Raw genomic sequence first — 15,523 nt, forward strand, 5'->3', positions numbered from 1 at the left:
GCTAAGAGACAAGATGGCGTCCGGCGGCGATGCTGTCAGGGGGCGGGGAGCTGGATCACCTTGAACTCCGTCAGCAAAGCTACCGTGAGGAAGGCCAGGTAGTAGAGGAGGAGGCAGACCCCGTACCCTCGGCCCAGCTGGAAGCACTGAGCCGGCACTGATATGAAGGAAAAGACCAGACTCAGCCCCAGTGCTCCAGCCAGAATCCAGACCAGAAGACCATCCAGCTCCAGCTGAGAAGGGAAAGGGGAGAGTTAATTCTTGGTGCCACGTGGTTACTTCAGGGGCCAGTGCATCAGCACTCTGGGTTTCTATACCTCCAGCCAACCTTGTACAGCCAGGAGCCACCTGCCAGAAATAGGTGCCCTCCTGAGACTCCAAGAACAAGGGTTCCCGAAGTAAATCCTAAAAGGGCCAGGATAATCCTTGTCTCCAATGAGGGGCCCACCGCTCTACCTGTGGAAATAGTCTCTCCCTCCTCTCAGCTGTGTCTTCACGCACAGCTCCCACTGTAAAGCGATGGGTGTTCACCCCCAGCGTACGGCTACACGGGGAAAAATTCAAAGCGACCATTTACCAGCACAGTAGTGGAAGCTGTAACATGGACATTGGTTGTTTAAGCCAGTGCATCATCTAACCCTGCTCAGAGCAGGTGAGTAAAAGCAAGACAAGCCAACTCCCTGGAGCACAGGAGGAGCATGAAGTCGGCGAGAGACAGCCCTACCTTTACTGCCAGTTGGCTGCTTGTCATCTGCAGCAAACAGCCCAGTCCCACTCCCACCAGCATATCTGCGGCCAGGCTCAGGGAAAAGAAAACCCTGCAGGAAATGGAACTAGCCACTAGGGGGCAAAAGTGGGCCAACAAACAGCTGGATTGTCTGGTGAGACATGGGCTTGACCAGTCTATCCTGGCGAAGGAGGGAAGGAACAGACAGCTGAGGCCTGTCGGCCCTGATTCCCTGGAGAAAGGGCTTGTTTCCCCCCAGAGTCCTACAATCCAGGGCCTGCAAATGGCTGAGACCTGGCTACCGGCCGGCCGCCCCCCAGCTCTCAGCTGCTACCATGATGGGGGACCCTACAACTTCCTGAGAGATGAACTGAGCAGGAGTAAAAAAGGGCACCTCTAGTGCTGGGTCCAGATGGCTCCTCCTGGGGTGCACACGTTCCTCCCCTAGGCAAATGGGCTCTGTTGAGCCTGGTTTTCCTTTCCTAGCCAGAATCCCTGATCGCCGAGGGGGCTGCCTCGTGGAAGGCTGCCAGCAAAAGCAGGTGCTGAATGTGTCTCTTTCAACACAGCCAGGGGAAACCTAGGGCCTGGGTGCCAGGAACTCCTGGGGTCTAATCCTGCCCTTGGCACTAATTTGCCATGTGGCTTGGGCCAAGTCACAATCTCTCTCTTTCCTCTTTTCCACCCCCCCCTCCCCATTTTCCCGTCTGTGCAGTATGGCCACTGCTGCCTACTGGCCATGGATACCGCGAGGGTGAACGGTCTGCGTGGCACACTGAAAACCTGAAGTTCTAAGTCCGACTTAATCTGTGATTGACGATTGGCTCGGTTTGTGACTGTTGGGCAGGGATGGCGGGTGGGTCATTGCACTAAAAATCAAAGCTAAGCCCATGCTAACACCAGGCAGAGTCCATGTAAGTTTCCTCGGCACAGCTCTGCCAATGTGCCTCAATCATACATCCCCCCCCCCCCCCCCCAAACCTCCTTCCTAACCTAGTCTTCACTCTGGCAACAGAGGGCTCGTGCATCCAGCCACCCTACCCACAATCACACCTCCTGTGAGGGGTCCTGGACCAACTGCAGTTGCATGGGGCTTCTATACGTGTCAGCATGCAGAGCTACACGCTCCTAAGAGACGAGTGTGGGGTCTGCACCAGTCTGTGATCCTGACCCCTGTAGCTACACAGCTAGATGGAAAAAACAGGGAGTTGTAAACTGTTGTGCAGAGGAAAATCCCTGGGCACAAGTTTAATAACACCTAGCTTTTATCCGCTCTCAAAGCGCTTTGCAGTATTGTTATCCCCGTTTTACAGATGGGGAAATAGAGGCACGGAGACTTGCCCAAAGTCACCCAGCAGGTCAGTGACAGAACTGTGAACAGAACCCGGTATTGCTGCGGCCCAGTCCAGAGCTCTATCCACTAGGCCATGCTGCCTGATTTAGCAATTGCCCAAAGGAGCTCAAGCTTGAAAGGATACTGAAGATGATGCCCCCAAAGCAAGCAGAGAAGGCCATGCGGGGGTATCCGTGCCGCGCCATGGTGAGGTCCGAGAAAGTGTCTGCAAAGGAAGAACAACAAACGTCGTCTGCATGCGCCAGTGGTGCAGACAGCAACCTCTAAGCTCCTGAGACCCAGCGTGAGGAAGGCTCCATCTCTAGAGCTGGGCTTCTTTTGAGGTGTCCCTAAGTGGGATTTGGATGCTTTTGTGGTTGAGGACTAGCTCCCTCCTCAGCCATGCAGTCCCAGCCATGCTGCACAGAGGACGGTGTGTATCCAAAGCCTGACTCTCGTGCATGAGTTGGCACAGCCTGCTGGGAATGAAGCCCTGGCACCTCCGTGGAGACAAGCAGAGGACACAGGCTAAGTGGTCTGTAGCACTGGAAGCTGCTTCCCTGCTGTAACCTCCTGCTGGAAATGCCACCACGTAGCTACCACCATCAAGAGCAGCGAGATCAATACAGTGGCAAAGTCCTGGATTTCCCAATACATGGCAGCCTTCATACCCTGCAGCATGATATGTGCTATGGGGAATCGGTGGTGGGACTGAAGGGGACGTGCTCTATTAAGGATGCCACGTGTGTGCAAATCAGCTGGCGGCTGCTCTTGGTGGAACGGCGGCAATGGAAGCCACAAAGATACTGCCACTGGGAGGCATGAACTCCAAGCTTCACCCACCACGTCCTCCCGCTGGAGAACAGAGGGGCACGTGTTGTCCTCCCCCCACACCCGCTGCCAAGGTCACTGTGCCGGGGTTTGGACATGGCTGACTACACGTTGGACGCAGATTAAAGTCCCTGCTGCTTGGCCTGCCCCTGGCTCCAGAGCCAGCCAGCCTGCGCTGGGAAATCCGCCTCTCTGCGCGCGCCTGGATCCGCTCACCACCGATGCTGTTCCCCCAGGCCAGCAGCGTCAGGCCCAGCACCGTGTTGCTCAGCTGGAAGACCACGCCTAAGGTCCGCAGGATGTTGACCACCTCCGTGGCGACTGCGTTAATCCACAGGGCGCTGGCCAAGAAACCCAGGAAGGCGAACACCTGCCAGGAGAGAGAGAGAGCGAGCAGGGCCACACTGAGATCAGTGCCTCCAGGCTGTGTGGAAAAGCCTCTGGGGCAGCTCTGTAATGTCCTCCTCACCACAGCACTGGGGCATAGCCTGGCTGGCTCCCTCCCTCCCTCTCTCAAGGGGCAGTTCACCAGCTAGCATTGCCTCACAGTTAGGCTGGGGTCCCGTCCCAGCCTGGCTTTCTCCTCAGGCAGCCAGAACATGAGCCAGGCCCCAGGCACTCGATGGCCTGTGGCTCTTCCCAGACATGGGCTGGGTGGAGAGGGGCAGATGGGCCGGGGTGGGGTCCTCGTGGCCACAGAGCTGAAGGGTGGGGAGGGGCGGGGTCCCTGTGGCCATAGACCTGAAGGGAGGGGAGGAGTCCCCCTCGGCCACAGAGCGGACGGGCAGGGAGCGGCGGATGGAGGCTGTGATGCTAGGGGTCCTTACACAGTGATACTTGGGCGGCTCCTCGTTCTTTGTAGTGCAGAAGACAATAGCAGCCAGGAAAGCACCAATCAGGATTCCCAGGCCCCAGACTGGGAAGACCCCCTGGATTTTATACAGCCCATCTGCACGGGGGGTGGGGAGGGAGAGAGAAAGCCACGGTGAGGATCAGCACGTCCCGGTGCTGGGAAAGCCTGATGCCCAACTGGGCAAGGTGGGCACCAACTGCCCCTCAGACCACAGAGGGACCCACCAGGAACCCATGGAAGAAAGCGGGGTCTCGGTCCTCAATTGAGCTCAAGGATGGGCTGCCAGGGGGCTCCAAGCCCCCGAACCTGTGGCTGGTTAGGATCCTTCATACAAGTTAAATTAGCCTAAGAACTTGTTCTGGCCCCTGAGGGGCAATTCTGCTGGTGAGGACTGCCAGAGCACAGTGCACGCCGCACTCACCCCACCTCTTCCCCCAACACCACCAGCATGGGTGGGGGTGGTCAGAGCAGCTGCAGCAAAGCCAAATATACCAGCTGTACAGCAGCTGAGGATTTCCCCCCCAGCACTGAAATGCAGCCACCTCTGGGTGGGTTGGGGGGGGGAGGAACAGTGCTGATAGAAACAGTGCACAACTATACTAGATTGGGGACATCTTGGGCTAAAACCTCTCATCTTGATTTTTTTTTTTTTTTTTTTTCCCCCTACCCCAGCAGAGCAAACAGTCTCTCTGCTCTCCTGGCAGCCCCCAGCACAATGCTCAGTTCCTCTAGCTCACAGCTGAGAGAGGCCGAGCGGCACCCAGCAGAAGCTGGGACTCGAGAGGTTCTATCACTGATCTTACCCATCTTCCTCCTGCCCACCCCGTCCCCACAAGAGGGAAGTGAGCCCAGCGGCCTGAGGATCAGTGGAGCAATGCCTAGACTTCCTGAGCGATCGCTCCACGGCCTTGGCCCCAGACACGCAGTGCAGCCGCTGAGCTTGCTCCCTTCGATCCCAGCTGCAAAGCCAGGCGAGCTGCACTGCCTATGGCCATGGGACCAGGGCTCTGCCAAGGGGGTACTGCTGGGAGCACGCCAGGTTCTTACAGGCACCAGATTTCAGCGTGAGGATGCAGACCAAGGGACTGGTGATCAGGTGCAGGCAGTTGAGAGGTCTCTTCCAGTTGTGGTCCTCCTGATCGGGATCCACCACAGGCACCGTGAGCAGCATCACAAACTCCACCGGCATCTGGGAAGACACCGCCCCCAAGGAGGCAGCTTATATGGGGTTCAACTTGCAGGTGGGCTTTAGAGAGCAGCCTTCTCCACGCGGACCCCAGCCTCGCAGAACTCCCGCTCTCCAAAGCCAGAGGTTTGTGGGGAGAGTTCTCGTGTGGCCCCAGCAGATCCCCACAGAAACACTGGCCAACATTTTCAAAGGCCGATCCCTGCCGGCCTGGTGCTGGCCTGTTCTCAGAGCCCTCCCTTTTTGAAAACAGGCCATTTACGGAGGTGCCCAACCATGGATTTGTGCTGCCTCCCTTTACGTACCCAAGTTTCACTGTTTAGGCTGCGACTTCTGCACTTGGCTTTCCCCTGCCTGGAGAGTTCTCTCAGCTAAGAAGTTTGAAGAGCTCAGTGCAGCCCTGGGGGACCCAGCCAGGCTCCTGGAGAGTGACCCGGACACTTCGCCGGTGGATGTGGGGTGAGGCCTTAGAAAGCGACTGGTGGATGATGGGAGCCGGGAGCCTTCACTTCTATCCCCAGTTCACATCCAGGCCAGCTCTGAGAGATTTGCCTACTGGACCAGCAACCCTACGTTCATGTCCAGCAGATACAGGGCACGCTGCTCCAGGGATGCATCGTAGCAGGCTCCTGACAGCTCAGCCAGATCGCTCGAGCGTGCAACCTTCACGCACTGCACTCTGAAAGGTTGGTCCCCAACCTGTGCTGAAGGGAGACCTAGGATGATTCTCTACCCCCATTGGGAGTGGGCTGGCAGAACGAGAGAGGGGACCTGTTTGTATCAGCAGCAAGGATGTTCTGTTTCTTGGGTGTCCCATGTCTACGGCACGCCCCAGACTGCACCCCAAGCCCAGCTTCCCGCCCCACGCGCTAGAGGAGTAACAAGGGGCTGCGACCAAGGCACCTTGAAAACCTTGAGGAATCTCCAGTAGCAGGATTTCCTCCTCCACTTCCTGCGATCCAGAGGGTTCACGGACTTGGTCAGGATCTGTAGAGTCCCCTCCTCGGAGGGGAGCAGGGGCCGGTATTCCTCCTCTGCAAGAGAGGCACAAAGGCTGAGCTGGGCTGGGTTTCTTAAGCTTCACAGACTAGAAGGCCCCTGCTGGAGCTACTCCCTACATCCCTGGGAGTCTCTTCTTCTGCCCAAGGTTTGCCAAGGGGATCGGTGTGTGATCAGCCCCTTTGGGGACATGGGTGTAGGCGCTCGTTCCTCAGCCCAGCTCTGGCCTGACACGTAAGAAAAATCCATTCTCCCTGTTCACCGAGCCCCAGGCTTCCCCCTGACTGAGCACAAGCATGGCCAACCGGGGAGCCACTGAAGTAGCGCAGATGCTCACAGCCCACTTGGCCTACTCATGATGATGGAGGTGGACAATGCTGAGCATGTCCCGCTTGGCCCCAGCTAGCCAGGAAAAGACCTACCGTACTCCCCACTGTGACCGCTGGAGGAGAGGGAATCCTCATCTTCCGGGTCGGATGCACGCTCTGGAGGAGACGAGAGAAGGGGGAGGTGGGTATGTTGAAGGAGCTCGAGACCGTGAGTGGTTTGTGGGGACCCAAGAGGCCTGGTGGGTCCCCTGCATGGCAGCTCCCTTACCTGGCTGGCCGGAGCCGGCAGGGGACAACCCTTCCCCACGCTGCCTCCTGTGAATCCAGGTGCAGATCACGACTGTCAGAACGTAGAAGATGTACAGCCCGAGGTAGCCTGGCCAGAGAGGGGGAAATAGCTTCACTCTCAGCCTCCCCCGTCCACGCCGCCCCCCTCAGCCACAGGATCTTACCCTCCGCCAGCCGCCCCCTTGCGCTCCCCCTGGTGGTGGTTATTGCCACTGGCTCCCTGCCCCGCCAGATCTGCCTGCTGCAGGCCGGTGACTTACTCAGCGCCCCCGCCAGGGTGATCCTCCGGAAGTACAGCATTGTGAAGGTCAGGAACACGGCCACCATGTAGAAGACGGCATCCCTGAGGAACGGCCTGGAGGCCACCGTGAAGGGCTTGAGCAGGGCGATCCCGCCGGCCACCACTGTGGTCACAAACACGCCCGCGCCTGTGAACACAAATGGGGCCAAGTCAGCACCGCTGGGCAGCTGGCAGGAGACCCCCTCCCCCCGGCTCCCTGGCACTGAGCCGCTGGCCACTTCCTGCTGCACTGGCAAGTCTGCGGGTGGGCAGCTGGAGAATGGAACACACCTGGCATCAAGCCCAGGGCAGAGGGACTGGGTTGCAAAGCCACCGCCAAGTTCCTGCTGCCTCGGGGGACCAGACCCGTCAGAGCAAGGAGCTGACAGGCACTCTGCCCCTACAGCACCTCCTCCTGGCCACGCCCTGCATCAGCACCAATGATCTCAGAGGAGGCCACCCCGTCTACTGGAGAGTGGGGCTGGGGGGATGGAAGTCAGGACACCATGCCCAACATGTAAGGATAGTCTATGCCAAGATGCTGGGGGCGAGGGAGAGTTGGTTAGCAAGGCACCATGCCGCGGGCTGGTGCTATGAAACCATCGGGCCTGGAACAGACCCAGGGAGAAAACCCCCCAGGAAGGAAGCTGAGCCATGGGCAGTGGAGGGAGGAGACGTGCACGGAGAGGGACTGCCGAGCTATGGCTGGGCCCGCTGGGGGTCCTAGGGGAGGGGGAGGTGCTGTTCCCTACCAAAGAGAGCGCCGATAGCCAGCCCGGCAGTCCGGGGGTCGGAGAACGCCACCACAGCACTGAAGACATCGGGCGCGCCGTTCCCAAAGGCCAGGAAGGTGACGCCATGGAGAGGAGAACGTCAAGGAAGGGCTGACACTTCACCGTCTCCACTCTATTCCCCGCCCTCGCTCCCACCACATGCAGGCAAGCCAGACCCAGGCCTGCAGGAGCGCCGTTGCCTGCTCCAGCAATCCGGGCCCTTCCCGAGGAATTCCCACTGGGGGAGCACAGCTGAGAGGCAGTCTGATCTAGCGTGTAGCACACTGGACTGGGAATCAGGAGCTCCAGGTTGCACTCCCCACACTGTCACTAGCATACTGGGTGACCCCGGGCAAGTGACTTCTGTGCCTCAGTTACCCCTTCTGTAAAATGGGGCTAATGCTGCGGCCCTCCTTTGGGAAATATGTCTCTGGATGGAAGCTAGTGCAGGGGACCGGAGCGTGACACTGCCACAGCGATCAGAGCCACACGGCCCCTGGCCTGGCTCTACAATAGTGCATGAGAGTCTGGAAAGCGCTGACCTAGATCTGCTTCCATTGAAGTCCAGGGCAAAACTCCCCCTGGCTTCACCGGGAGCAGAGTTAGTCAGACCAGCACTGAGGGCTTTTGCAAATCCCCTGCCCCCTTACGCTAGCTCAGCCGTAGACCTCTGAACTCTTTGCAATGGAGGGTGAATAGCAGCCACGACCTCATTGCACCTGGACTCACGGAGGCTCTTTTCCACTCTTACATACCAGCTCTTGGCTCAGAGGTTTGTCCTTGGGCTAGTGGCTGGCTAGCCCAGGTAATGAAGGTTAATATTCTAATGGGCTCTCCGCAAACAATCATTTCCACAGCTTGGAAAATGTATCGAATAGCTCTTGGCTTTGGCCAGGTGGCCCCTTCCAGCACAGCCCTGGCACGAATGCCCCCCTTGCCCATAACTCAGCAGTGCCAGGGCTGGTCTCCCACTACCTCCCGCTCAGTCCATTCCCAGCACGTTTCACTTCCTCACGAGCTTCCTCCATGGTGGTGGTGTTGCTCTGTGTTTGAAGCTGGTCCTCGCTGGCTTCCCCACCCCCACAGCCCACAGAAAGATCAGTTCTCCCACCATGCGTGCCCCGGGACACAGAAGGATACTGCTACGTTGTGGGCCAGTCTCAGATGGGTGGAGATCGCAGATAAGTTGGGGCAGAAGCTGGAGAGAGAGAAGACACAAGCAGGTACAATCAAACGATTCATAAATCCTGGAGCCAGCGCGGGGACAATCCAGTCTGCGTTTAGCAGCAAGTGAATGCCAAGTCTGGGGCCAGGCAGGGGCTGGTGACCCTGGCTGGAACCAGTGAGGTGTAGACAAGGTGCTGTGGAAAGTTCCTGCACCCCACTGCACAGACTTCCCCCCCCACACACCCTACCCCCGTTACTCCAGTCCTTTCCCCCCCCACACACCCTACCCCCGTTACTCCAGTCCTAGCCTCCCTCCACCCCCAGCTCTGTCGATGCCCCTCAGTCCTAACCTGCAGCCCCCCCTGCATCTTAAGTGCAAACCAACATCCACGAGGGTCCTCCACAGAGCCCATCAACCTCATTTGGTTTGTGACTTCTTAGATTAGGAGCCCCCGGCTCTGTAGGTGACTCCTGAGAGAGGAGTCAGATGTTGTAGAGCACAGATCTGCCATCCCTCTCTCTGGCAGATGGAGGCGCACCACGAAGGGGGCCCGTGCCTGGGGAATGAGGGTTCGTGGCAGCTCTTGCCATTACAGCATCCAGGGTAGGGGTTACAGGGAATGTAACCACCCTGCCGGCCACTAGAATGTGTCAGTTGCTAGCCCTGTTCGGGCCTTGGCCTTGGCTAGACCGAGAAGTGAAGCTGTCCGGGCCGGGGGAGTTCTCTGCCAGCAGCACCCCGCTCCCGCTGGGGAGAGGAACCGGGCCGAGCAGCTACTCACAACTTCTCAGCTGTCACTCCCAGGATGAGGAACAGATACAGCAGCCAGAGCGCCTGCAACAAGCCAACGTCAAATTAGCAAAGGGCAGGACGGGGGACAGGGGCAAAGATGAAACCCAGGGACTTCTGGGTAATTCCCCCCCCCCCAAAAAAACAGCAGCAGGAGAAAAGGGGCAGGAAGAAGCTGCTAATGTTTGCCACTTAGCTGGACCCAGCACTTTCGGAGCCTCTCCTTGTGCCTCTCCCTGCTCCCCCCGGGTGTCCATAGGGCGAGGGGCCAGGTCACACCATGGTGTGTAATGCCCTGTCTGTCTGTAACACTCGCCACCGCCTTGCCAGTCGGTGAGTCACTTCCTCCCTCCAGATCTCCCTTCACAACCGTCCCTCAACCCCTCCCTGCAGGGCCTCCCCGCCCGCTGATCCTTACGTATAAGGTCACCACCAGCGGCAGCAGCCCCGAGGGGAAGACGCAGAAGACCCCGTTCAGGTAGTTGAGGAAGCCACTGTCCATTTGGCAGTCCGGGTTGGTCTGGATGAAGTGGCACCACTTGGAGCTGTTCTGGGTCCGCACTTCCCAGCACTGCCAACAGAGGAGGAGTCACAAGCCAAGCGCCAGCAACACGCCCTGGAAAGCCAGGGTGCAGCTACGGCCTACCCTGAAAAGCAGGCTGGCAGGCCGCCTGGGCACTCTGAGCTAGTAGGTAAATGGCTGCAGGATGGTGTTTGTTGCCCCCTAGCATTACACTTAGAATCATAGAATATCAGGGTTGGAAGGGGCCTCAGGAGGTATCTAGTCCAACCTCCTGCTCAAAGCAGGACCAATTCCCAACTAAATCATCCCAGCCAGGGCTTTGTCAAGCCTGACCTTAAAAACCTCTAAGAAAGGAGATTCCACCACTTAAGAGGCAGCATGGCCTAGTGGGTAGGGCACTGGCTTGCAGCTCAGGAAACCTGGGTTCTATTCCTGGCTCTGACTCTAACCTCCTAGGTGACTTTGGGCAAGTCACTTCCTCTTTCTGGGCCTCAGTTTCAGGCTCCAGCATTTGTCTAATGCTGCCCAGAGCATGTGGTGAAAAGCCCTAATTAAAACCCCACTTCTCCCATCCTTGCTGCCACCTGTGGAGCTGCACCTCTACGGAGAATTACAGGTTCCCCTTTTTGCCCCTTTGGTTCAGCCTAGCTCCAGCGAAGGCACAGCACGTGAGAACACTTCACCGGCAGCAGGGATCAAACTGGGGACCTCTGAATCTTACCAGCAGCAGAGGCTCATTGGTTATGATTTATTATTTGTATTATGATAGTGCCTAGGAGCTATCCGAGTCATGGATCAGGACTCCCTTGCGCTAGGTGCTGTACAAACCCAGAAAGGAAAGACAATCCCTAGGGGGACAGAGCACCACCCTGAATAGGTGTTGGTCATATACGCCAGAGAAAGGAGCCAGGTCTGTAACTAGGCGAGGGGGGCAATTGAGCTGCAGTTGGGTTCCCCGACATCATGGTATTTCTAGGGCAGACTGGTCCTGATGAGAATTTTTCACTCTCCGAGCCCTTGTCTGGGTGGAGGAATTTCTTAAATTCTTCCAGCACTGGCTCATGGGATTATTTTACACTCACACACTCTCTCTCGCTCTCTCTGAAGGACCGTTGTGCCAGCCAGAACACATTGAGTATCTCTAGGGCAGCCCTTTGGGCAGCACCAGGTAGGGGCAGGGCGTGCTCCCCCCTCTTCGCACATCAGTGGAGAGTGTGAGCATGGGACATGCTGGGGTGGTTTTGCCTAGCCTGGAGCACGCAATGCCCCTTTGGGAGATGATGTGCGACTGAGGGAAAGCCAGGAGTTTGACATTGTGACATGAGTGCAGCCTGCCCGGCTGCTGGTGTGTTAACCACTGTGCCGCCTAGAGACCTGCTGGGTTAGAAAGTCCTCAATGGAGACAGGATCATCCAGGCACAGCTGTGCTGAGAGCCTGCATCCAGCCAGAAATTCCAGCACAAAGATCAAGGTGACCAGGGCGTTAACCTCCCAGCCTCGTTATTCACCATTTAAATACAATGCCGGCATCGTTAATCATCTGATCCCAACTCAGAAACACCCAGGTACTGTGCCCAGTTGGGCAGGCCCAGCACTGCCTGGCCTGACTGCATTCCCACACACGCGGGGAGCAGCCAGTCACAGATCAGTTTGATTCATCTATAATTTACAGGCTTGCTGCAGTCCTGAGGAGTGAGGGCAGAAACAACGCCACCGGGTTCAGTCAGAATGGGGCAGAAGGCCTACAAGTGAGTCACCACGGCACCTGGATCTGCACTGGCAGCCTGCTGTTAAAGGGGAACCCTTCGCTCTTACCTAGCTCCTCCCATCACTAGATCCCAAAGGTTAGTATCTTTAGCCCCACTTTACAGATGGGAAAACTGACAGCTGGCCTCCACTAGAAAATCAGATCGATCCAGCTACGTCGCTTGGGGGAGGAGGGGGTTCACACCCCTGAGCGATGTAGTTACATTGACCTAACCTTCGGTGTAAGCAGCGTTAGGTTGGCAGAAGAATTCTTTCATGGACCTAGCTACCGCCTCCAGGGGAGGTGGATTAACTCCAGCGACCGGAGCACCCCTCCCTTCTGGGCAGGGACTGTCTACAGGGAAGTGCTGCAGCTGTAGCCTTTCAAATGTACACAAGCCCTGAGGCACAGAGAGGGGAACTGACTTGCTTAAGGTCACCCAGCAGGTCAGAGGCAGGAATGGAACCCAGCTCTCCTGCCTCACAGCCCTCTATCCACTCGGCCACTCTGCAGCGAGGTCAACCCCGCTGGGCCTTGAACCCCTGGTTTTATCATTTCAAACCTTACGTTTGGCCCTGTAAGCCATCCTCTGTGGCTTTATAGAGCTGCATGAAGCATGGTGTCTTTGGTATGAAAATGTCATCGCAGGGGGAAGTCGGGAAGACTAAAGAAAGTACATGCCCGGTCCACTCTGCCTCAGGCCCGTCACCACAAAGGAAGAACTACACTGATTTGTTGTTAGCTGCTCTGGGGAGGGAAGGCTGCCTACAGTCAGTCAGTCCTGCGCTAGTGCTAGATGCTAACGAACTGAACCAAACGGGATAGCCCAAAGTAACTGTCCCATAAGTCTGTGGATGCTGCTGGCATCCTTTCCAAGTCCTTCCTCATCAGAGAGGCCAGGATGAATGCACATCTCTCTCTCTCTCTGCTCCGCAAGGACAGTTTCTGCTGGGGATCTTCAAAAACCAGCCGGAGGCATCAGCTGTAAGGCGCTGGATGGGTTTCCAGCCATGTGCTCGGCCAGCAAGGCCAAGAGTTTGTGGAGCACCATCCTGCAACAGCACAGCTTTAAAAAGGGCAATGGTCTTGCAAATCCGGAGGGCTAGACTTGGATCTGTGCTTTCCAGTGGCATAAAGCATCTGTCTCAGGCCTGGCCCTGGCTTGAGATAAGAAACTTTAATCCCATCAGTCTGATTACTATCTTCCTTCCATGTTAACGCCCTAGAGATTACAGAAGTGGGTGTTCTAGGAACCCCCAGCTATAGAAACTAATCCTCCATACCCTCCAAAAGCAGCATGTAACCCCAGCCTTTACAATTGCTTTTTACTACTTGCTAAAGGACCCCAGTTCTCCTCTCGTGCTCATATGGCTTTAGCAATTTCAGAGGATTCGCTCATGATTTATACCAGCAGATGAGAGTGAAGAATCATGGGTGTTAGAGTTGATACTATCCAATAGCTCAGACCCAAGATTAGAATACAGCTAATATCTGACTCATGCCCTATGTCCTGCATCCCCACACTATCTAACTCATTGCGTCACAGCACCTCCCACAGTGTCTTAACTGTATAAAAAGTTATAAGAACCATAAAATGTTGCTGTTAGGGGGTTCACTTATTTCTTTCGAACTGGCTGGATCTTTAAAGCAGACTGGCTCAAATGAACTCAAATTTGGACCACTAATGCTACCCTGGATCCCACCTGAGCCAGCAATTTTCAAGACAATCCAAGTCTGCATGTGGATTTTAGCACATTTGGAAAAATCATGTGCTTGACAGAAAGCTAGTCTTAACTCCCCCCGCCCGCCTGATAACGAAGGAACAGGTCACTTCCACTTACCACTAGTTTCAGAGCAACTTCCTGACAAAAAACATACAGAAAGACTGTGGCAAAAGTCTGTGGCTTGCCAAACAAGCATAAAAAAAAATACAGGATCAGCAAATTTCTGCAACTGCTAGCCTTGGACCACTGAGGGGGAGGACATCCAGCCAAGGGAGGGGCTGGATACACAGCCCCTAGAGGCCTAGACTATCTGCCCTAGCATCAGCCAGCCTGGGGAATTCATAACCCTGTAATTCATGGAGATGTATTCCAATGACCAGGTCAATGATGGCTAATGCCAGAGCATTAATGTGCTGTTGGGAAGCAATTGCATTGCTCCCCAGCAGCCTGTCTCAATCATTTCCTCTCGTTAACGCTCTACTCCATGGCATAATTTACACCGCACTCTAACAAATCGGTAAATGGAACTTCTGCTTGGCTGGCTGCTCCCTGGATCTGACATCCACATGGTGACTCAGCAGGATAGTGGGAGCGAATCAAGCAGGACAGGTCAATATGTTAATGAGCTTTGACCAGAGGCAGCTCTTTCTTCCCTCCAGGCCTCGCCATAGGGGGGCTGTGGGCAGGGGCTGGTCGCTCACCTGTCCCTTGTATCCTATCACTCATTTATTTACAAGCATGAACACTGACCTCACTTCTCTTACTGATACAGATGTGACACAGGCAGTGCCCAGTCGGTATCCTGCCGGCTCGCTGGCCCATGGCGACTTGTGGGTGGGGGCAGGCACAAATGCCATCCCCCAGTTTTGTCTTGGAACTGTAAATGCTGCCCTCACTTCCAGCTAATCTCTCACGGTCTCTGCAATCCAAGTGCAGCACGGCTGATGCACCAGGATAATAATGCCAGCTCTTCGCTAGTGCTTTCCACCGGTACACCTCAGAGCACTTTACAAATAGGTCAGGTTTTAGAGACCCAGTGAAGACCTGTAACAGTCCCACCCCTATGCTCGGCTGGGGCAATTCCCTCCTCCGGAGGAGACACATTAGGTACCCCAGGGAGGGATGTATTAGCCATGCACTAGAAGTTATTCTCCGCTGATGCCAATGTAGCGCTGCTGATTTACACCAGCGGAGAATCTGGCCCCAGATCTTTAACATCCTGAGGAAGTTTTCTAGCACTTTTCTAGGGCTCTGTCAATCTGAACTGTCCCTGTACCCAAAGCTCTCAGATACTTACATCTACAGGCCTGTCCTGGTGCTGGGCATACCGGATGCCATCAGCCTCATTCCCGATTTCCAGCTGGGGGGGCATTCGGCTCCCAACACCCCGTGATCCAGAGTCGGCTCCTGAAGCACCAGCCCCGCAGCTCAGCGTCCAAAGCACCCCCAGAATGCAGGAAGCCCTCCCGCTCACAGGCCCTAGGGCCATCCTGAGGCAGTTCACGGTGTCTGGGTTCACTGCACCTCGTTCTCACCCTAAAGCCAGGCCCTTGGATCACGGCACCTCAGCTTCTCTTTCTGGAGCAGTCGCCTCCAACATCTGTTTCCTTGGGTGTCTAGGTTTGCTTGGTCAATTTTGCAATTTCAGCCGTTGATGGAAATAGAGAAGTAACCCAGGGGCTAATGAATGTTTTTTACCGCTGCAATGCCTGGGCTTCTTTTATACGCCGCTTCCCTGGCGGAGAGAAAAAGGCAAAGACACTAACGTAGGCAGAGCTCCTTAACTCCACTTTCAGCATCCACGCAGGAGCCAAAGCTGAACAAGTACAAGGAAGTTTTAAAAAAGAAAAAGAAAAAAACTACAGTGAAAGTAAAACAGGCAGCGTGTCCTCACCATCCACCCAACACTGTCCTGGCCACAGCATGGCAAGAAATGTGGCTGGCTCCTGTCTGAACAGCTCCAGGATCCTTTA

General features: G+C 56.0%; 1 protein-coding gene across 1 annotated transcript; it reads right to left on the bottom strand.

The window, feature by feature from the left end:
* Positions 1–35: 35 nt before the first annotated feature.
* Positions 36–15,039, bottom strand: SLC8B1 (solute carrier family 8 member B1). Its single transcript, XM_065417881.1, has 15 exons — positions 14,848–15,039; positions 9,975–10,127; positions 9,549–9,601; positions 8,741–8,797; positions 7,579–7,685; positions 6,807–6,974; positions 6,527–6,634; positions 6,352–6,414; positions 5,834–5,964; positions 4,792–4,933; positions 3,719–3,840; positions 3,108–3,261; positions 2,206–2,286; positions 725–789; positions 36–233 (listed from the first exon to the last, which is right to left on the bottom strand). The coding sequence occupies exons 1-15, from the start codon at positions 15,037–15,039 to the stop codon at positions 36–38; spliced, it is 1,794 nt and encodes a 597-aa protein (XP_065273953.1).
* Between the last annotated feature and the right edge of the window lie 484 nt (positions 15,040–15,523).

Source organism: Emys orbicularis, chromosome 16 (genome assembly GCF_028017835.1).
Source record: "Emys orbicularis isolate rEmyOrb1 chromosome 16, rEmyOrb1.hap1, whole genome shotgun sequence".
Lineage (NCBI taxonomy): Eukaryota > Metazoa > Chordata > Testudines > Emydidae > Emys > Emys orbicularis.

What these genes read in the sequence shown, in the direction of transcription:
- SLC8B1 (XM_065417881.1), bottom strand. Translation starts at nt 15,039, where the DNA reads ATGGCCCTAGGGCCTGTGAGCGGGAGGGCTTCCTGCATTCTGGGGGTG. An exon ending in AGCCGCCCAAGTATCACTGT is followed by an intron (nt 3,262 to 3,718) that starts GTAAGGACCCCT and finishes CTCTCCTGGCAG; the next exon opens with GTGTTCGCCTTCCTGGGTTT. An exon ending in CTTTGGGGGCATCATCTTCA is followed by an intron (nt 790 to 2,205) that starts GTATCCTTTCAA and finishes GCCTGGCCGCAG; the next exon opens with ATATGCTGGTGGGAGTGGGA.